Source organism: Anabrus simplex, chromosome 4, assembly GCF_040414725.1.
Source record: "Anabrus simplex isolate iqAnaSimp1 chromosome 4, ASM4041472v1, whole genome shotgun sequence".
Taxonomy (NCBI): Eukaryota; Metazoa; Arthropoda; class Insecta; order Orthoptera; family Tettigoniidae; genus Anabrus; species Anabrus simplex.
The window spans coordinates 331,858,925-331,881,823 of NC_090268.1; the positions used below are offsets into that span (position 1 = coordinate 331,858,925).

The 22,899-nt window shown below is 38.5% G+C and overlaps 1 protein-coding gene across 1 annotated transcript in view; it reads right to left on the reverse strand.

Moving 5' to 3' along the window:
- Cpsf5 (cleavage and polyadenylation specificity factor subunit 5) overlaps positions 1–22,899 on the reverse strand; it is a 131,037-nt gene that overhangs the window by 76,984 nt on the left and 31,154 nt on the right. The window contains exon 3 of the mRNA XM_067145724.1: positions 12,394–12,457. Within this exon, the coding sequence (XP_067001825.1) occupies positions 12,394–12,457 (64 nt within the window). The remainder of the gene's footprint in view (positions 1–12,393; positions 12,458–22,899) is intronic.

Consider the following 22,899-nt stretch of genomic DNA (forward strand, 5'->3'; position numbering starts at 1 on the left):
CACAGCCGTTCAATGTTTGGATGCATACTGGTGCTGGTGAGCTTAAGTCTGAGATCGAAATCTTGCTCATGAAGATGTAGAAGCAAAGTGAATGATAATTTTTGAAACATCTTTTTATAGAGCTGACTATATTCTCTCTCCACAGACAATGAGATCCGTAAGTTAACAATACCTTCTGCTTGGAACATTATTTAAGTTAAGGATCATTCAAGAGTTCAAGTACCTGTTCTAATATTTTTCCACAGGTCTTTATTTTTAATATTACAATGGGAAACATTGCAAACCCACGTAACTTCATCCTACAGTCTACTTAGATAATTTTTAAATGTCAAATGTATAGTTCCACGAAGAGAACCATAACTTAATTCCACTCACTACAAATCATATCAATCGCTACTGATCTGCATTTAGGGCAGTCGCCCAGGTGGCAGATTCCCTATCTGTTGTTTTCCTAGCCTTTTCTTAAATGATTGCAAAGAAATTGGAAGTTTATTCAAGTATTCAAACTCACCATGACTTTTCAATATTGTGAAGTTACAAGTGTTTTGCTTCAGTATGACAGGGCACTCGTCAGTTGGATTGCTACATCTTTCCAAGACTCTGGTGACTAGTGTGTCATAGTGGGGGAAAAATAAAGGTAATTTCACAATTGAGAAGGCCTAAAGAGCTTGATTACTTTAATTTTCAAATTCAAATTTTCTGATACTGTGATTTATCTGGCATACATTCAAATCCACTTTATTTCATCATGAGTATTGAAGACAGTCAAAGACTTATTTATGCGAGCAAGAAAGAGAGAGATTACGTTTCTTTAATTTTGAGAAATCTGAAAGTTATGCCAATGAACCATATTTATGTGAATAATCCCCACACCCTACTTTTAGGAAGGATGATTTTGAAAAACATAAAATGATATAGTTTTGACTTACTTTATTAGAAAAAGTTATTAATATATAAAAATTATAAACAGTACATGATTTAGTGATGTACAGAAGTCGCACAAAACTAACAATGTAACAGTACAACTGAAGTAACAGCATCCTGCAATAGAAAAATACTACTGCAATTGTTCATCCTAAATTTGAGTGGAAATATAAAAAATAAAATATAGATATGGTACACTGATAGTGGTAATTACATGCTCCCTTACCTATAATCTTGTTAGCTTTCATTATACTGGCAGAATCACAGTATTTTCATCACCACCATCATCATTCTCCTCTGTTCCAACCAGGGAATTAGAGATCCCGCATTACTTAAAACTCTTCTGCATCAGTTTAAGAGGAATGGAATCCTAAGCACATTTTATCCATCTGCAAATCTGCCTCACTTCAGGACACTTGATTTCACCGGTAAGCATAAATTCGTGGGCTTCATATACATCCAATGCTCGTACAGTTGTTGTCACTGCTGCCTTAAAAGGTTGGTAAATGTATACGTTGAGTGGTTGGAAAATGGATGACAGGCCTACAGGAATTATTAACAAGTCCATTCTACTTGTACTCAAAAATATTTTTTGCACTTCTTGAGTAGTGTGCCTGTGAAAACAATCTAAAACGAGCATATTTTTGAGATTTAGTACCACTCCAGTTCGCTATGGTTATGTAGTAGACCATACAGTCAGCGACTCGGCACCAAGTGTTGCGTGGAGAGAAACAACTCGACCCTGTAAGAGGACCAATGGTTTCGGGCAGATGAGTTCTCTAAGGTGGCGTGATGGTCCTCTCAGTGCAGGAAATTACACTGGAACTCATTAAGCAGAGTGTCTCCAGGTTACGGGTGGCTGCAGAAGGTGTCTGTACTCCGTGTTAGAAGCGGCCTCATCACTTGCTGGCCGGAGCTCTAAAATTGCTTTGGGAGCGGTGAACCCATCGTAATAAAAGCCTAAAATGAGTGCAAATATGATGAGGCCTCAGAAAATGGTAGGGCATCCCCTGCAAGCGGTGCGCAGTTCTTCAGTACTGGGAGATCTGTGAGAAGTCTGCGACCAGTATCACAATATATCAGAATCGGGACAGTCAACATCCTAACCCTCACAGACAGGACTGACGAGCTGATGAGTTCATGAAAGACAAGGACATAGCCTTCCTTGGTCTTAGTGAAACAAAACGGAGAGGAAGAGGGGAAGGGTACAGGCTGTTTTAAAGTGGAGGACAGAATACAGTAAACAGAGGAGAAATTATTATTAGAAAGGATGTTATGGAATTTGTGGAGGAGGTGGAGAAGATCAATGACAGAATGATCATAGCAAGGATATGGTTTGAGACAGGAACATGCGATCTGGTCCAAGTATATGCTCCACAACTGCAAAAAGAGAAAAGAATACAGAACAATTCCTTGATGAAATATACAGAAGACAAGGAAGAAATTATAATGGGATATCTGAACGCATTATTGGGAAGAGAAGAGATTCTGGGGCCATATGGATATGGCAACTAGAATCAAAAAGGGGATATGCTAACGGACTTTTGCCAGAGGAACCAACTAATAATAGGAAACACATGATTCAGAAAGAATGGCCAGAAAGATTACCAGGTATGGAAGAAGAACGAAAATGATTGATTCCATATTAGTGGAAAAAGGACAGCAAGAAGATCTTTTGGATGTTACAGCTAGGCCTGAGGAAGCCTCTGAGGGTATCCAGAGAGCAGTGATCGCAAAGTTGAAAGTAGGCAAGGTCATACAACTACAAGAGAAAACGGAGATTAGGTCTGGAGATTGAAGGAAAAACAGGTTCAGGAAGAGTTCAGGAAAGAATGACAAAAACTGATACCAAGGACAGATGTTAGTCATGTGGAACGCGAATGGAATAATGTTAAGAGTGCATTTGTAAAGTGAGCAGAGAAAACCTGTGGCAGAACATCAGGAAAGGGAAGAGAGAAAGAGACAAAATGGTGGAATGTTAGTGTGAAAGATAAAGTAAAGGAAAACATGGAAGGAATGGAAAATACAAAAGACTGAAGAGAGTACAGCAAGATACCTGCAAGCGAAGAGAGTTTGAAAAAAAAAAAAAAATATATAGGCCTATATTCACCCGGGACAAAAAGAAAGATTTGAACTATTGGGGGGGGGGGGGGAATGTCTTTGGAATTATAAGAAACTCAAGGAATGAAAAGGTGAACACAGGGTTTGAGAACAATAAAGGAGGAATGATGCTGACAAAACCAGAAGAGATAATGAAAATGAAAATCCACAGCCTGTTTCCAGTCATTGGACCGGATCAGGAATGGAATGAATGAAGTCCCCATCTAGCGACGAGGGTTGGAATTGTGCTGGCTGCCGAAGCCTGTCACACTCCTCTGGGGCAATGATTAATGGCTGACAGATGAAATGAAATGATATTAGTGTGTGTTGCTGGAATGAAAGACGACAGGGAAAACCGGAATAACCAGAGAAATACCTGTCCTGCCTCCACTTTGTCCAGCACAAATCTCACATGGAGTGACTGGGATTTGGAACCATGATAGAGTGAAAGATAAAGTAAAGGAAATCTTGGAAGGAATGGAAAATATGAAAGACTGAAGAGATTACAGCAAGATACATGCCAGCGAAGAGAGTTTGAAAAAAAACAAAAAACAAAAAAAAACACCCGGGAGAAAAAGGAAGATTTGAACTATGGGAGCCAGAACCACGGAAGCTCTAAGAGATAATGAACAGATGGAAATAATAGTTTAGTGAACTGCTGAACGTGATATACCAGTGGAGGTGTCCAGGCAGCAGGAATAGAAGTAGCAGAGAAGGATTCAGTCATTACAATGACAGAGGTGGAATGGGTAGTTCAAAAGATGAAGATGGGGAAAGCTGTGGGAATAGATGAAGTAGCCATACAAATGATGAAGGCTCCAGGACCAGTGGGACTCCAGTGGACTAATAGAATACTCAAGTGTGTATGGAGAGAAAAAATTGCCCGAGGACTGGGAAAACGGGATTATAATACCACTATTCAAGATAGTAAAAGATAAGATGTGCAATAAAAAAACGAGGAATCACCATCATCTCCCATGTTGTGAAGATAATGGAAAGGATACTGGAAAGAAGAATTAGAGAAAAGGTAGAAAGTCAGTTACAAGAGGAACAACTTGGATTCGGAAGTGGAAGGCCAACAGTGGAACCCATTTTCATTCTGAGACAGATCGTGGAAAAGAGTTGGGAATATGCAAGTGTACAGCAATGACTTTTATAAACTTAGGAAAGGCATACGACAGTTTTTGCACATTCAGCTCTTTTCGTATGCCTTCATACAATGATAAAAGCAATATAAATTATAACTGTTGCAGCAGTGTAAAGACACCACTGGGTAGATCAGAATGGTTTGGAATTGACAATGGGCTAAGACAACGGAGTGTGCTGTCACGTTTAATGAGATGAAATGATATTAGAGAGTGTTGTTGGAATGAAAGATGACAGGGAAAACCGGAGTAGCCGGAGAAAAACCTGTCCCGCCTTCACTTTTAATGTAAAGGCAAGGAAAGAATATACCGTATTTACGGAATAATCCCCGCAATTTTTTTTTTTAAATTCGAGGCACGAAATTGGGATGCAGGTTTTATTTGCGTCAAGGTTGTCAACACACTCCTGGCTCACCTAGTTTTCGATGCCGAGTGTACAGTTATGCTTCGTGCAATCGCAGATGGAAGAAAACTGTCCCCATATGTCATATTAAAACAGAAAACAATTCAGACTTTTAATTCTAAACTGACTTTGCCACATAGCAGGCAGTATGCAAAAAAGCAAAATCTGCAAAAACTGGTGAGGGTTGGCATTTCTGAATTAGAAGATGGCTGTTAATTCAAAATCACATAATTGGAAGTCTGATTTCTGTATTACAAAGACTTTGAATTAACGAGGTTTTACTGTAGCGCAAAACTAACATCAGATTTTGCCGGTGTGTCTAATTCAAGTGAATGAAGGAATACTGACTTTTTTTTTGAGTGACGTACAACGTATAGGCTATAATTGGTTTTTCTTATTGTTATTGAACTTGGTGGCAGAAAGCATTAACAAAGGGAATAAGAAAAACCAATTATAGCCTACACATTGTACGTCACTCAAAAAAAAAAAAAAGTCAGTATTCCTTCATTCTTCATTAAAAGTCACCCAGTCGTGTACCGTACAAGATATTAGCTATAATCGAGAATTCATTTTAGGCCTACCTATGTGTTGAGAATTCCAGGTTATGTTCGGAAGTTTTAGATAAACTAAAATGTGTCTGAAAATTAGAGTCGCCGTAGTCCTAGAAATATGTCGCACGTTCTTTTATCCATCTAGGACGTTTATTAATTGCATAATCTTGATCATATTACTCGTCGCTGTGATTTTATCTTTCAATTAGATATTCCAGTTGCCTACGGGCGTTAGATGTGGAGTTTGACGAACTTGTAAGTAATTTAGGAGAGGATTCTGGTGATGCAAGAGACAATGAATCTTCCCATCTACAGGGAATTGAGCCTATTGCAAGTTCAGATTAATGAAATACCTGTCACGTAAGTAGACCTACTTGTTCATTTTCATGGAAAATATATTTCATAGCAGTGATATTTGCGTAAAGACCATGTGGACTTCGCGGAGTGATACGAAATATTTGTTTATGCCTAAGTTACTCTTTCGATGAAAGGAATTTTAGATTTCATTTTTTCAAAATGAGCCTTTTTAAAATGAGGGTGTGGGCATTATTCGACGGTGGGGATTATTCGGGTAAATACGGTATAGAGAGGAAAGAATGAATATAATGATGTTGGTGGATGATGATGTGAACTGGGGAGATGATGAGGAAGATATACAAGAACAGCTGAATATACTGAACAGAAGAATTGAACAATGGGGATTGAGGATCAGCCAGTGTCACAACAAGGTAAAGAAAGAATGTCAGATCTTGAACGTTAGGGACAGCCGCATGTAAATGTGACACTGGTGACTGTTCAATGCTCAGATGGGCTTATTCAGGGCAACAGGCAAATAACAATTGAAGAAGTGGCTACTCAACTTGAAATCTCTTGGTCTTGTTGTAGCTACAACAATCAGATCTGTAGATATTATATTTTGTTCACAGAAGCATTTAGTCCAACTCGTTGGCTGAATGGTCAGCGTACTAGCCTTCGGTTCAGAGGGTCTCGGGTTCGATTCCAGTCCGGGTCAGGAATTTTATCTGCTTCTGCTTTATTCTTCTGGCTTGGGGACTGGGTGTTTGTGTCCATCCCAACACCCTCCTCTTCATATTCAGACAACATACCACACTACCAACAACCACAGAAACATGCAATAGTGACTACATCCCTCCATACAGGGTTACGTCACGAAGGGCATCCAGCCGTAAAACAGGGCCAAATCCACATGTGCGACGCAGTTCACACCCGCGACCCCACACGTGTAGGAAAATAAGAATTTCACAGAAGCATTTACACACGGCATAGTACTGAAATAAATGATTCAGTATGAAGACGATAAAATGATGCGAATGTATTTGTACAGTGATTATTTAAGCAGTTTAGATGACTAATTTCAACAACTGTCAAGTGAAGGTGAAAGTACAGATCATAGTATTATGAGTAATAATATGGCGTATGGCCTCCGGAGAGGCCTGGTGCAGGTCTTTTTCTAGTAGACGGCCTATTAGACGACCTGCATGTCTGTAAAGATCAGGGCCCTACCTAGGATGATTTTTAATCTTGAATACGCCACACTCACCCAGCCCCCGAGCCATTGGAATTAACCAATTAAGGTTAAAACCCCCCGACCCGGCCAGGAATCGAACCCGGGACCCTCTGAACCGAAGGCCAGTACGCTGACCATTCAGCCTACGAGTCGAACAGTATTATGAGTGAATCTTCATCTCTGACTGGAAGGGTTAAGTGTAAAATGTATTATAAACATCTTAGACTAAATAATAGTTGTTCAATCCATGTCTGATTCCTGACTGAATGGCATTTGGTTCAGAAGGCCCCAGGTTCAATTCCCGCATATGGTTAATTCCTCTAGCTTGAGGACTGGGAATTTGTGATCGTCTTTACTCTTATAGTTCCGATCTACCGGACATGTGAGCTGCTGCTAAAAATGACGGGGGCCAATCTGTCACCCATGTTTTTCTTATGCCACTGTCTTCAATATCTGCTGCATAATGGCAGCATAAGTAATACCACCGGAAATATTGAAGCTTTTACTCTTTGGAAATATTGATATCAGTGAAGTTTTATAAAAACTTTCTTTTGACACATTGCAAGTTTTGTGTACGGTAGCCCTGCATTCAACCGCTTAATGTCACTTCCTTGTTATCTTGCTTTTTAATACGTTTGTTTATTCACCTTTGATAGTGTAAAGATGGACAAGTATATGAAAGATAATGAAATACACAAGGTTCTAACATTAAGTGTTTCATCAGAGAGTGATTTATCATTTGATGACAGCGATGACTACATCTTCTGATAACAGTGATATTTCTGCAAGTCCGCTGCCTGGGCAATGTCTCCAACACAGGTAAGAATAATTCCTAATAGTTTTGATAGTGAACGTGAACAGTCAGATCTTGCCTCCAAGCATGTTGATAATTCGGACAGACACCGGGAAGAAGTTACAGGTAACATTGCTAATCTGCCTGATACTGGCTTTGGTTATCATGAACTTCAAAGACCAAAACATGTGCCACCACAAAATTCTGCACCATTGCCTTATTATTTTTACAATCTGTCTTCTGAAATAATTTGTAGCTGAAACCAATAGATATGCAAATAGTTTTCTCCAGACCCATGCCAATCTGTCACCTTCTTGTAGAGCTAGAGATTGGAAAAATGTCACTCTCAGTGAAATGAAAGTATTCATCTAAACATGGGTTTCATTAGATGACCCACAATTGCATCATATTAGTTTACAACCCCTTCACAGCTATTGCCATGGTTTCATGATATGTTCCCCAGAAATTACATCCAACTGATCCTCAAAAATTTTTTCATCTGGTTGAAAATAAAAAATCACCCTACTCCCAGACAACCCAGCTATGATCCATGCTCCAAAATTCAACCCAAGATAGACCATGCTAATAGTGAATTTAGACTATGTTATATTCTCCACCAGAGTTTAGCAGGCACAAAAAAATCACACCCAGCTCAAGCATTATTTGACCACCATCGTTAGGGCATAAAATTTTGGATGTTATGCCATTCAGTTAGTAATTATTGTTTAGAATTCTTGATATACCGTGGTGCAAAGCACACTTCCAGTGACAAGGCAGATGGTTAGAAGCATGGGCTAACTCATCCAGTTATGAAATGATTGAAAATGAGAAATTATCTGTACAAAGGCTACCATGTTTTTAAGGATAGTCATTGTATGTCTATACCCTTCGCAAAGCAGCTATACAAACAGAAAACTTTTGTAACAGGAACCATTTGTCGCAATAGAAAATTTCTACCACAAGCCTTCTCAAGTAAGTTCTAGGGTCCATAAGGGGGAAGAAAGTACTTTCGGCAAGGTCCAGTTCTTGCAGTAGCTTTTAGAGAGAAAAAGATCACAGCATTTCCCTGTTTTACTATATCAACATACAGTAAAGCCATAGAATCAAACTGTAACCGTGTCTGTCGAGGTGATGTGCATAATGAAACTAAACCTGCCATCATCCACTCACACAATAATCACATGAGGGGAATAGATAAATCAGTCATGATGCTATATATCTACTTGGATGAGAGACGCACAGTCAAGTACTGGAAGAAAGTATGCTTCAACATATTTTCAAGAATCATTCTGAACTCGTACATAATTTATAAAGAAAATATCCCTACTGGAACTAAGCCAATGTCATGCTTAGATTTTACTATTACATGATTAATTCAATAGGTTATTAGTGGCTGCAAAAAAACACACACAACAAAACTTGGGTGGTGGACCATCTTCGGGAGGTGGAGCAGGAGATTGAGGAAATGGTAAGAGATGCCTTCGGAAGCTGCCTGAGAAGAAGGAAAAAAAATTCTGCTGTTTGCAGCACCAGAAGCAAAACTGGAGTTGGGAAGAGGAGGAAAACAAAAACATTGTGTGTGAAGTGTGAAAGAGGAGTTAATGGGGAGTGCTTTCCTGACCACACGTGTTTGAAGTAAATAAGAGGTTATTGTGTATTTTAACCTGTGTGAGCATAATTTTGTAAAATTCATAAATCTCACAAAAGTACTATCAAGAATTGTATAAAATTAAAGTTTTTAATTAAAATTTTAACTGAATATCCTCACAAAGGTAAAGAATACTCAATAAAAGTAAAAAGTAAAATGTAGGTCAAATCTGAGGTTTACATTTTTCAAAAAAAAAAAAAAAAAAATGTATATTTTAAAATGAAGAAAATGAAACTCTATTGCAATTATAGTGACACATGTTCTCTATTCACCTCTGTGCTATGGAAAAAAGAACAGGGTTTTACCACCAAAAATGTAAGTAGGATGTTCGTAAGTATGTACATTTTCACTAAAACTGTCTAGGCATTCTTAGCGCAACCACTACATTACAGCCTGGCATCAAAAAGGTTAATACACATCTTTATATACACACACTACACATCACACTACCAAATAGCACATAAGCACACAACAGTGACATCATCCCTCCACAAAGGGTTGGCATCAGGAAGGACATCCATAAGAATGGGCCAAATACACAAAAAGTGACTACTCTAAGCAACTGGGTAAAAGCCCATACATCATCTTCAAATTTCAGGTGACTTCTATTCCTTCTCTTAATTAAGACAAACATTTAAAATGAATAAGGTCCAGGCTGCCAGAACTTGCAATACAAACTGGACTGCAAAGGGTTAATTAAAAAAAAATGTATTTATATCTCCAAATGTATTTATATCTCCAAAGAGATTGATTAGACCTACTCCATCATCATCATCATCATCGTCGTGTGTTCTACCCACAGGCAGGTTTTCGCAAGGCATCTCTCCATGCTCTCCTGTCTTCTGCCATCCTCTTCATACCAGAGGATGTGAAAAAAACAAAACAGATATATGTAGAAGTAATGCTTGTACTATCTACAATGTCTTGCAATTCCTTGAGGAAAGGAAGAACTTAAAATATACTCCATTCTTTCAAATAAACTTGGAATAATATATGACTTGCTTGTCTCTTACATGTGCCTAACATTTAGGTCATGAAGTGAGCTGGCTGGGCAGTTAGGGTTGTGCAGCTGTGAGCTTGCTTTTGGCTGATAGTGGGTTCGAATTCCCACAGTCAGCAGCCCTGAAGATGGTTTTCCGTGGTTTACCATTTTTTACACAAGGCAAATGCTTGGGCTGTACCTTCAGGACAAGACCGATATCATCACAATCCTAGCCCTTTCCCATTCTTCCGTCACCAGAAACCCTCAATTTGCTAGTGTGATGTTTAGTATTAAAAAAAAAAAAAACATCCTCTAAGTCATCTCCCATAATACATAAAATTTTTGTCTGTCAAATGAATGTGAAGATCTATACGTTGGGAATGACAACAGATATACGCAAGTAGAAGTAACACTTGTACTATCTACAATGTCTTGCAAGCCACCGTGAAAAATCACGTGAAAAAAAAACAAGTTAAAATCTACTACAAAGACAGATAGATTAGCAAAACAATATAATAAAAGTAACTTCCAGACAGATCAATTAGTTCATATATATTTACTGAACGACTCAACGACTTCTTGCAATTACGGGTTGCCACAATGGACAAAGTAAAGCGTATCAAGGTACAGAATGTTTTATCATATAGAAATATAGCAGTGATGTGGACTTTTTTAAAATATGGAGGACCGAACAAATGAGATCTCAGGATGTGTACTGATCCACGTATGGTGGTGGTAACTATTCTTTCAATGCTGTTCATAGGCAGATCAAATTTCTTCCAGAATTCTATAAACAAGGCAGGTATTCTGCCACGAGCACCAACCATTGGGCTGATAATCACTATATCATTCAGCTGGAATTTATTTTTGTAGAACGGTATGGTGGGCACGTAATTGTTCTGCTTTTCAAGGTGGACTTCAGTAGACTGGCCGACATGGTGCTCGAATCGATAATGAATGATCGAATTGATAACGAAGCCTTTCTTGTTGTTACCTTTAAAGGCAATTATGTCAATTCGTCTTATATTCCCTGTCATAGACAAACCATGGACTTCTTCATGTACACTTAAGTCTTTACTTTGGAGTTCTTCTGCAGTAAGAGATCTTATCTTCTTGGGGTGACGCGAGTTTCTCAGAACTTCGCCGTAGGGGCAAGAACCCAGAATGTGAGCCTGTGTTTCTTTCTCTCCGACACATCTGCAACAGAGGTTTCCGTCTTGAGTTCTGCCCAGAATAGTTCATACTGCAGAAACAGTTGACATCTTGATTCCCTCTCACGATTCACTACAAGAAAGTCCTTGGTGATGCTTAATCCTATTGTTGGCCGGAGTGTACCCTTTATACAGCTCTACACTGATCCCCTGCTGAGGCAAAGAGCACCATTCACAGCTTCTTAGTTCTTGGCAGATTTTTCTTGGATTTGGAAGGTCGCTGCCTTTATTGGAGAATCTGTTAACGTCTGTGATGTTGAGGACCTGTAAATAATGCATCGTTTCGAATGACAGATCACACATCTTTAAAAAGTAGCTATTGCTGGCTCAGCGAAGAGCATTGCATGCGCTTATTTGTTGCACATGTACTTCCCAGGTTGCTTTGAAAAGTCCGAGGTCTTTGAATCTTAAATCAGAATGCAGAGCACTATTGCGTGTATCCGTGGGTAACTGCAAAATTTCCTTTAGGGAGCTCTTTAACATTCTGTCAGCGGTTTTCAGGAAGCTAACCTGCACTTTCTTATTTCAGCAGTCTGAAAAGCATACATAAGAGTAGGGCTGACTACTTTGTTCAAAACAATGAATTTTTGATCTCCCTTTAACAAAGGTAAAACTGTAAGCGCATTTAACTTCTTGTGCAAGATTTTAAAAGATGAGTGTTTCGTTAAAAGTGACACCAAGATGTTGAATTTCTTCTCTTTCATTAATAGTACTATCTTAAAATTTTGGTGTGTCAATACAATAAATGCTAAGATATGTCAATACAATAAATGCTAAGATATGTAATGTAAGTTTCAAGCAGAGATTGTAACATTTCCTTTTGATTAGGAGCTTTATATATATGAAAAGTACCTGTAAACAGAATGGTTTTATCAACAAAAAATCTATTCTCAACAACCTACCCATTTCAATACAGTTTTTAAAAGATGGTAGATGTTCAGAACTGAAGTGAATTTGTAAGTGATTTTTTTTAGGAACTATGATTATTTACCAACAAAACAATGTTATGTCAAAAGATTATTTTGAAACCATATGCGTTCAAAAACTATACAATGAATTAAATAATCTATAATGATGTAATCAAATAATTCAATTTTGGAGAACATACCTCGGTCAGAAGCCTTTTCAAACCTTCCACTTCATCTTCCCCAGGATTCAATTCTCCCCCAGGTCTAAAAGTATACATAGAAAAAATAACCTCAAAACAATACACAAGTTTAAAATAAATTCAAATAATACATTAACATTTGTGTATAATACAATAAATGCTAAGATATGTACTGTAAGTTTCAAGCAGAGATCTTAACATTTCCTCTTTATTAGGTGGTGTATCTTCTATAAAAAAAAATATTATTAGGAAAGACAAACAGTACAATGAAAGAACATCTTTTGACAATCCTAAAGTAGCCTAGAAACATTAATACAGTGAGATTCTCTCATCAGTTGGCTAGCGGGCGCGCCAAACTTATCTGCCTCCCATTGACTCGTCACTTCCCATTACACAACGCAGCGACAGCACGGGAATACTTGTACGTCGCAGTTCAGGTCTGGGCTTAGAACGTCTATCAAGTGTTAATCTGTCGCTCCAACTGTTCTCGAGTTATGAAGTGTTACTAGTTACTTCGGGATATAATTCTCATAATGCCTTCACATGTGTACACAGCAGAGGGAAGGGTATTTGTGTATGATGATTATGTGAAAACAGTCTTGCAAGGAAGTAGTTAGGCGATTTGTAACACAATTTCCAGGAGTACGCCCTCCACACAGAAAGACAGTGTTCAAAAACGAGTACTTAACGAGGACAAAGTAAATGAAATCGCAGAAAGATTAGAACATTCGCCTACAAAATCCCTAAGACGACTTGGACAAGAAACTGGGGGCTGCGAAATGTTAAAACTGATGCAGGAAGAGAACAACTCCAACATCTCCTATCATTAGGTACAGTCCGACTCGTTGGCTGAACGGTCAGCGTACTGGCCTTCGGTTCAGAGGGTCCCGGGTTCGATTCCTGGCTGGGTGCTGTCTGCATCATCATTTCATCCTCATCACGACGTGCAGGTCACTTACGGGTGTCGAATAGAAAGACCTACACCTGGCGAGCCGAACTTGTCTTCGGACACTCCCGGCACTAAAAGCCATACGCCATTTCATTTTTCATTTTCATTAGGTACAAGCTTATTTTCTTAATTTTAATTGTTATCTCATACACGGATAAAGTGAGTGAGGTGCTACGGAGTGGGGAGTGATGAGTCAACGGGAGGCAGATAAGCTGAGCGCACCTACCGGCCAACCGATGAGAGAAACTCGCTGTATGTTCACCTGATGATAAAAACTTAGAAACAACACAGCTTGTGCTGTCTTCCTTTACTTTTGTTTTTCCTCTCACATGTTGTAAAATGGTATTACCATTTATAAAGCACGATTATGAGGGTAAGTCATGGAACAAGGGCAAATAACTATATCGCTGTATACAAATATCTGAACACTGTTAGACAGTTGCAAGTTGTCTAATTTTCACAAGCTGTTTTTATAATAAGTAATGCTCTGTGTGTATAAACCCAGATTGTACAACCAGCTATACTCCGCTGTGCATCAAAATGATGCTTAAATGGTGTTCAAAGCCACAAATTTTCCTTTTTAAAAATTATACCATAATACATGTAGTAATACGTGTCCTAAACTCAAATCTATTTTCAATTAGACTCTACTGTATTAAAATTTAACAATTTAACTGCAATATTGAGGTGCTTCTCTGGAAGGCTGTAAAGTTGTTGGAACAAAGTGCTCTTAAATTGGAATATTCTAGTTCTTGTCTAAACATTGAGATTTTGCAAAATTTGCGTTAAGCTCAGGAAAACTCCTAGTGAAACGTGGACAATGATTACACAAGCATATGGATGCGATACACTGTCAAGAAGTCATGTGTTCGAGTTGCACCTAAGCTTTTGGGAAGGCAAAGATTCAGTGCAAGATGATTCCAGAACTGGCCGCCCGTCTACAGCACATTCCGATGCAAATGTGGACTGTGTAAGGCAGTTATTGCAAGAAGACTGTCTTGTAACAGTGCGCACGATATCAGAAGAGCTTAATTTGAATCGTGACGTGTCAAGATTTTATGCGACAATTTAGGGAAACTGAATGCAAAACTCGTCCCGCACATCCTAACAGACGATCAGAAGGAGGAGAGGTGAAGAATTTCTGCGGAACTACTGGATAGAGCCAGACGTGATCCCACATTTCCAACAAAGATAATTGCTGGGGATGAACGCTGGTTTTACCAGAATGACCCCCCACACGAAGCGTCAAAGTGCAGAATGGCGGAGTCCTGGATCACAGGCCTTGACAAAAACCAAACGTCAACCTTCAAGAACAAAGACAATGTTGATCACATTCTTTGACAGTAAAGGGTTAGTTCACCATGAGTACGTTCCACCAGGTGAAACAGTGTACCAAAATCTTTACATCGAAGTCTTGAAACGTTTGCGACAAGCAAGTTTTTTTTTTTTTTGCTATTGGCTTCACGTCGCACTGACACAGATATGTCGTGTGGCGACGATGGGACAGGAAAGGGCTAGGACTGGGAAGGAAGCGGCCGTGGTCTTAATTAAGGTACAGCCCCAGCATTTGCCCTGTGTGAAAATGGGAAACCAGGGAAAACCATCTTCGGGGCTGCCGACAGTGGGATTCGAACCTACTATCTCCCGAATACTGGATACTGGCCGCACTTAAGCGACTGCAGCTATCGAGCTCGGTGACAAGCAAGTTTACTCAGGCCCGGTTTCATCAACACATGTTAAATATATACTAACAAGTAGTTAGTTAATACGGAGTTAAAATTTTAACATCTTGTTAGGTTTCTTGCATTTCATCAAACTTTTCTTGTGAAATGTTAACTAATCGACTGTTAACTCTCCCAATAATGCGAACTGGTGCGAATCAAGGAGGCGGTGGTACGAACATGCTGTTTTACAGCGCGCTCCGATGCGCTTTTGTTTGCGTACAGCTGTAAAATATGGCGCGTGAAGTGAAACGGAATAGCAGTTCTAATTTTTCCTCCTTCGAAAAAGAGTTGTTAATTGAATTAGTAAATATATGTAAGTTATTGAGTGCAGGCGCACGGATGGCTTGACGATAAAAGAAATGGACTAGGCGTGGGAGAAAGTCCGCGAGGGTTTCAATGGGGTTAACAGATACTTTTTTAGCGGGTATCCACTGACACCTAACAAAATCACTTCGTTAATATTGTCCCACTTCAAACTGTGCTCCGATATGGGAGTTATTAAATACTGTATTGTCGTGTGCAGAACCAGACCACCTAGCAAGTATATCCCTGATTTGGAGGTTAGGCTCACTAATCACCTGAACATTAACACTACAGTGGTCGCGCGGATCGCTATAGTGATCCAGCCGTTTTGTATTTTTCGCTCCTGTTTTTTTGCTATGACTGTTGACCTTGAGCATCTGTGTGCCTTCCTTGCGCCCCATCCTCTCTCTGATAACGCAGTAGTATGCTAACCTTGACTGATTGTTGTTGCGTTATAAAGCAATTTATTCTTGTGGATCACAACTGTGATACGTGCGACCACTAGTGCGACTCTTTTTGACTTTGTTTTCTTATTACGGTGTCTAATCTCAGTTCATGTGCATATATCTACTCCTTTTTATGAGTTCATATGAATTGTTGGCATATAAGTACAAAATGGGTGACTATAAGAATATAAATCGATGTCTGAACGAACCAGACAGTGAGGTACCTTATGGAGGGAGTAAGTGAGAAAAATAACAATGTCCGGTAATTTTTCAGGGATTATTTGTAAATGCATGCATAATTATATTATATTGTACAGAAAATAAAGTTCTTTTCACAATGCATAATCATATTTATTGAATAAATAAATAAATAAATAAATAAATAAATAAATAAATCACATTTGTGATCTGCGCGACCACTGACGTGACTTTTCATCGCGTGACCACTGGAGTGTTAACAGAGAAATATCCCTTCCGATTTCAAGATATTTCGGCCCAGTTGCCTCCAGGTGATTGTATTCTTACATGTGTGTAATCTATTGCACCTAGAACAAACACTAGGAAAACGGCTTATTTCATAGAAGTCGCGGATAATTTGCTGACGCTTTTCTACTGAAGGGAATGTAATGTTATATGCCTCCTCCTCATGATGCTATTGCTGCAGACACTAGACAAACAACTCTACTAACAGTGGCTTTAGAAATTCCAGCATTGTCTCCGACCATTATGTGAAAAGACCCAGTAGCAAAAAATCTTAATATTATCAGTACCTGCAACATTGGAGAAAGAGGTAAGTTTCTCTTCGTAGGATATTCCAACCTCACTCGAATTTCGTCAACAACCTTAGCAACGACTAATTTTGATAACCTGTATCTATGAAGAAATTCCACATCCGTCAAATTTTCAAGTCATTACGTCGCTGAACTCTTCTTCGATCAGTATTGTTTTGTAAAATATCTAAATAGAGCAATTCCGCATCGAAAGCAAGATTCACAGCAGCCATTTTGGAACAGGTTGCTAAATGCTAATGTTAGCCATTTAACATTGGAAATGGCTGATGTTAACTTTAATACGCAGTTTAACATTTGTTAATGGTAACAGTTGTTGATGAAATGCAAATTTTCTTAAATCGTATGTTAAAATGATTTAAAGACCTTGTTAAGTACTAACATGTGTTGATGAAACCGGGCCTCAGAGACTTACAATTAGAATTTGATACGGAAAATGAAGCTGATTACTTGCAAGCAAGTTTACGTCGCTGCCCTGATTTGTGGCAGTCGCAGGACTGGTTCTTACTGCACGATAATGCAAGACCTCACAGTGCTTTATATCTGTTACCGAGTATCTGGCCAGACTATATTCGTCCGATCTCTCGCGATTGTTTCTTGTAACCGCAAGTGAAATTGTGACTGAAAGGAAAGTTACATCAAGTTATCGCAGATATCCAACGGGCTGTGACACATGAACTTACAAGCATCGCAGTTGACAATTTCTCTGCTTGCTTCCAAGCCCTCCAGAAATGCTGGCAATTGTGTATAGATAGCCAAGGGGACTACTTCGACAGCAGCCAAGATCATTGTATGGTAACTGCAACTTTCCTATTCTTTTAAGACCTCAGTCCTGGAACGTTTCTGACATAGGTTGCATGACACTGAACTAGGAAAAAGTAATTAAAAAATATGATACTAAGGAAGAAAAGAAGAATAAAATATGATATTAAGCTAACATAAAATTAACTGAATAGAACAAATTTGATTTATTTAGCTTATGGTACAAGCCGCACACAAATTGAGGGAGGAAAAAAAAACAACGAATGATTTACAAGAAATCAGTATGAAAAAGTGAAAGAAGAAACACAAAGAAAAGGGAAGAGGTATGTAAAATACAGAAAAGAGAAGGTCGTCCATAGGTCTGGAGAAGGCTCTGTGTCAGCATCTGAAGGCAATATGTTACACTGTCTAGAATTCTTCCCTGCAGTCAGACCCTGGAGCTGGCCGTAGGCCTCAAGAATGTAACACAGAGCTGCTTCTTCCCTGTCCAGTGTGCAATCTATTTAGGGGGACCATACACACTGCAGAAGATTAAATCCCTGTGGGGGCCTGCATAGGGTCCAAGATCGATTTCCATTCATCAGGGGCTTTTGCACTGCATTCTTCATTCCAGATTTGCAACCGAGCATAATTTTCTCTTCTTAGTTTTTGAACCAGCAGCAGATAAGGGTGTATGAATGCCAGTCAGGCTGATGCAATTCTATGAATGTCTTGATGAAAGGGAAGTGATTTATAGGCCTGTATTTCATTTGCTCCTTGGATAAGATTGTTCATGAGGTGCAGACCTGGTAGAAGGATGGAGCTAATGACTGGAAGCCAGTGCAGTGGGGTTGTTTTTATGACAGAGCTGATAATCCACATTGTCTGATTCAGGACAGTGGCAATTTTCTTGGTGTGGGTGCTGTTCAGCCTGACAGAAGAGCAGTATAATTTATAATCTTAACCATAATGGTCAATAGTAAATTGATCCGTGGAATTCACATTAGTGTTGACAAGGTGGACTTTCATATTCAAATGACCTTTAAATGTGATACAGAAGAGCAGTATTTGGCCGTTGTATACACCAGACTTAGCGCAAAAGCTTGCAAAGTAATCGCTGTGGATTTCCATGTGCTGAATATTTCTTGTACAGTACTTTGCTTGACTGCAAGGGTGGAGAGAAGTTTACTGTATGACAGTGTTCAGTCCAGTGTTACACTAAGATATTTTGGATTATACAGTAAAACGTTGTCATGGAGGGTTACTTCAAAGTGGGTCCGGGCCAGTATGTTACTCAGATGAAAGCAAGATGTTTGTTTTGGTTGCGCTAGGTGTCAGAAATTTGTCAGCAAGCAGAGATCTTCCATTAACATGTCATCATCAAGGCTGTTCTTTTGTGTGTTGGGTGGCTATGCAGAAATCAGCATAGACAAATTGTCTTGACACCATTTCTGGGATGTCTGTGAAATAAAACATTGAATAACAGAAGGGCTAACATTAAAACTTTTGGGAGTCTATTGTTTAGTCTTCTTGGTTTGCTGGGGGGTATTGCTCATGACCACTTGCAATTATTCTACATATTAAATGTACTTATTACAATGCCAACTTCCTCAAATATAAATCAGTATAACCTGCTCCCATTTCATAAAGTATGGTTTCCTATTTTGCAATGACATGAAATCTGATAATAGGTTAAATATTCAATGCAGTCAACGTACATGAATTATTTGGAAATATAAGCCACAACATTTTGTTAGTTCTTATATGGTGGATGAGATATGCTGTAACATCATCAGTTTACCTTCATGTTGCTGACTATCTCTTCTGGTTTCAACATGGATACATCTGCACCTCTAGTCAAGCATCCTAACTCACATATCCATCCTAACAAACTATTCAATCCATATTATAACATTGTGGTGGCATGCAACTACAGTATACACTTTACATATACTGCATTCTAACCGGGCTATGTCACGTGCCTGACGTTATCATCAGCTGTGCTTCTCGAACCATTGTGTACACTCTACACTCAACTTTGTGTTGTATAAATAATGAACTGCTCTGATAATCTAATCAGTTTGTGTAAACATCAACGAAGAGCAAGCGGTCCTTTCAGGCGTGAACCTGGAATTAGCCAATGGACATTGTTCATTTGTCTAACCCTTGTCCCATTTCTCTATGGGTTTGGGTATGAGGTGAGATGAATCTGTTGTGGTGGGTTTTTATGACCGCATGCCCTTCCTGATGTCAACCTCATTAGAGGAGTTAGTGAGATGAAATGAATGATGTGATATATGATGGTAGAAAGGGAGAGGGTGAAACCCAGTGCTGGTACATAGCCTACTCCTGTCGAATAGCACCAAGGGTTCTGCTCAACCATCCAACGGGCAAATCACCATCAACAGCACCATGTGCCTTCACTCCCCACAAGTACTGCACAAAGGTTTGGAATTTATTCCAGGCTTTTGGCACGCAATCTAGTGATTAGAAATTGTATAGCACCACCTCCCCTACCAGCCAACATTCTGATGGTGAAAATTTTTCACCAGCTAGCTACGGTGTCAGACCGTTTAACGATCATGGCCACGAGACAGGCAACTAGCCTATGGACATTCACTACACAATTATAGCTGGAATATGTTATTTCTACACCAAGGTAGAGGAAAGACTGGAGCAATATTAATTTTTCCAAAGTAGCTGAATTTAAGCTTATTGCTTTTCTTTTCTACTCATGACATAGTTCCTCCTGTTTGTTTCACTGCTGCAGTGTTAATACTTTACCAGCCTTGGTTCAATCATGGAACTGTGCAAGCTGAATTTGGACTGTGCCGTAAATGGTACACACATTTTGCTTGTTATTGAGAGAAGCATGATTGTTTATCTTTAAAACACAGACTTCCACTATGAAAGTGAACTTGGAACAAACATGGCGATGAATATTCACAGACAACAAGCCATTCAAATTCTTTTACAATTTTTTTCTTAACCTTTGCTTCTGAGTAATATGGTGATGTTTCCACATTATAAAGAATGTTTCTTCACAATTTAAGGTGAACTGGGCTAGTTTAATTAAGTTAAATAACAGGCAAAACTATGAGAACGGTGACTATCCTATTTATTAGTTTTATCAGACACAGTTCACAAGTTCTTGTTAATGAGTGTGGATTGCCAATTGATTAATCTTTTAGATGCTCTAAAAATTCTGAATTGTATTTCATATGGCTTCTTATTCTAAAGTGCCTTTCGGTCTCTAGTCTCCATTGTAGCAATGTATGAGGATGAAAGTCCCTTTTGAATGCTACTTAAAATTGTAAACATAGTGTTATTTCACAATTTTCCATTTTTAATTAGATTTTAAACCTTTTATTTTTTAAATTGAAATGGATTGAAGAATTGCCTTATGTAAATTCATGGAGTTCACAAGGTTGATTTTACGCATATTCATTAGAATTTTGATGTAGTGAAGAAAGTTGTTTCTCCTTTAAATATAATTAATATCAAGAGATAAAAAAGGAAAATCACTAACTTGAACTCGGGAGTTATAATGTTCTTCAGCAAATATTAGTCTAATTCTTTGCAATTGTATGCTCATCAGATTCACCAGGTTCTCTTTAATTTTTCTGGGTGAATGCAAAGTCCCCTACATTGTATGAAGACTGTCTAGTGTTATTCCTAGGATGTTTAAATTACGGCTCTAGGGCAATGAATTACTGCATTTTAATTGTTCCCCTTTGTTTTATTGGCATGGAAAGTTTTGTGGTTTGGTACCACATCCCTTATAACTTTAAATAAATGTCTTGATGTCTTGTTTACCACATAAAATTCTCCGAGGGATTATTTCTGGCCAGTTTTCCTATTTGGGTAATCATGAAAGGTTTCTTACGAGTATTCCGTGTTCTTCCCAGATTTCGCCAGCCGGGTGGCAGGAACGAAAAGCCGGGCAGGAAATACTACGTAAAAAATTAATACTGTATGATCAAATTTCAGTTTACTCCCCTCAGTGCATTAACAGTAATATCAGACAGGTAAACATTAACTGCAAAATCAAACTATTTTAGTGCTATTATCATGAGCAAGGGATAAAGAGTATTTTGAACTTCTCGTGTTCTGCTGCTCGTTCATCATGTAACACCGGGACTTTTCACTCGGTTGCTGTGAAGTGCCATGCAGAATCTATTGCTCGCATGCAGTTTCATGCTAATCCAGACACTGCTCGCGCAGGATACTACGTGATAGTCAAGCTGAACATTTGAACACTGATGTAATTGATGCAATTATGCTGACAAAAATGAAGATTTATCATTTAAATGAACAGTTTTACAGTATTTACATTTTAATTTGGAACACCCAATGACTCAAGTATATATCAATGTTATGAAACTAACACATATCTAGGTTATGTTAGTCGGGCGGTCTGTAAAAACGGCAGGGCAGTGTGTGCCTATTAAAAAGGGTCTTAGGAAGAACACTGGTATTCTTATTTTTGTCAGATATATCCTTTTAATTCTTTTTACCATCCATGGTATCCTCTATGACCATCCCAGTATGCTAGAAAACATCCACTGCACTTTTGCTCATGCTGTTCCTGTTGGCCAAGTGAAAATAAGTTGTGATAAACACTTGATTCAATTATCCTTTCATTTCTTTCTCAAATTTGTGCCACTCATTTCAAATTGTTCTTGAAAACCCTCCAATTCTCTCATGAATACAGCTTTCGGCTTATCTCGCCACTATTGGTCACTGGCTGTAATACTAAGTCTGCAAGAAGTCTCATACTAAGAACATCAAACAAATGACAAAAGATCACATTTATATAGTGTTCAATACTAGTTATATTCATAAAAGCCAGTGCTTTTCTACCACCGGTACTGCATATTTAATAGTACACAGTACCACCACATTCTTTTCAAGTTTTTAAGAAAAAAACTGTAATTTATTGACAGAGAAATTTATTATAAATATTCCAGCAGATTGTACTGTGTTCATGAATTTAATTTTCAGTGTTGATTCTCATAAGCTGGTACTGTGCTTGCATGTTTCCTAAGCTTCATAGGATGGTAACACTGCCAGAAACAGGAAGTTGTGTTCACTTTTCAATTGTTTCCAATGTCAGACTACCAGTTCTATAGAACTCTCTGCAACATTCAAGCGTCCATGTGAGTTCTGAATAAATCTACTGTAAGTTAAATAACAGCAATCATTGTTCAAAATAAGTAAAACAATAGTCACTTTATATCAATGAGAAAAATTAGGAAGGCTGAAAGTAGTAGTAGCAGAAACTGTAATATCTACTAGTGATCTTGTGAAGTAAAACACAAAACTAGCACTGTACATGTGGTGAAGAGGATAATAAAACCCAGATTAAAGGTTGACGACGAAAGTATTATTCGCACACTTTTTAGTGATTAATTTTTGTACAGGGGTGAGGAGTAAGGAGGGAGCACTCCCAGTTCTGGTAATACTCCCAACTGTATGGAAATGAAATCTGTATTGAATCGATATTATGATCGATTGATATGATTTTGCTAACCCTTTATTATCTTAAGCCAACA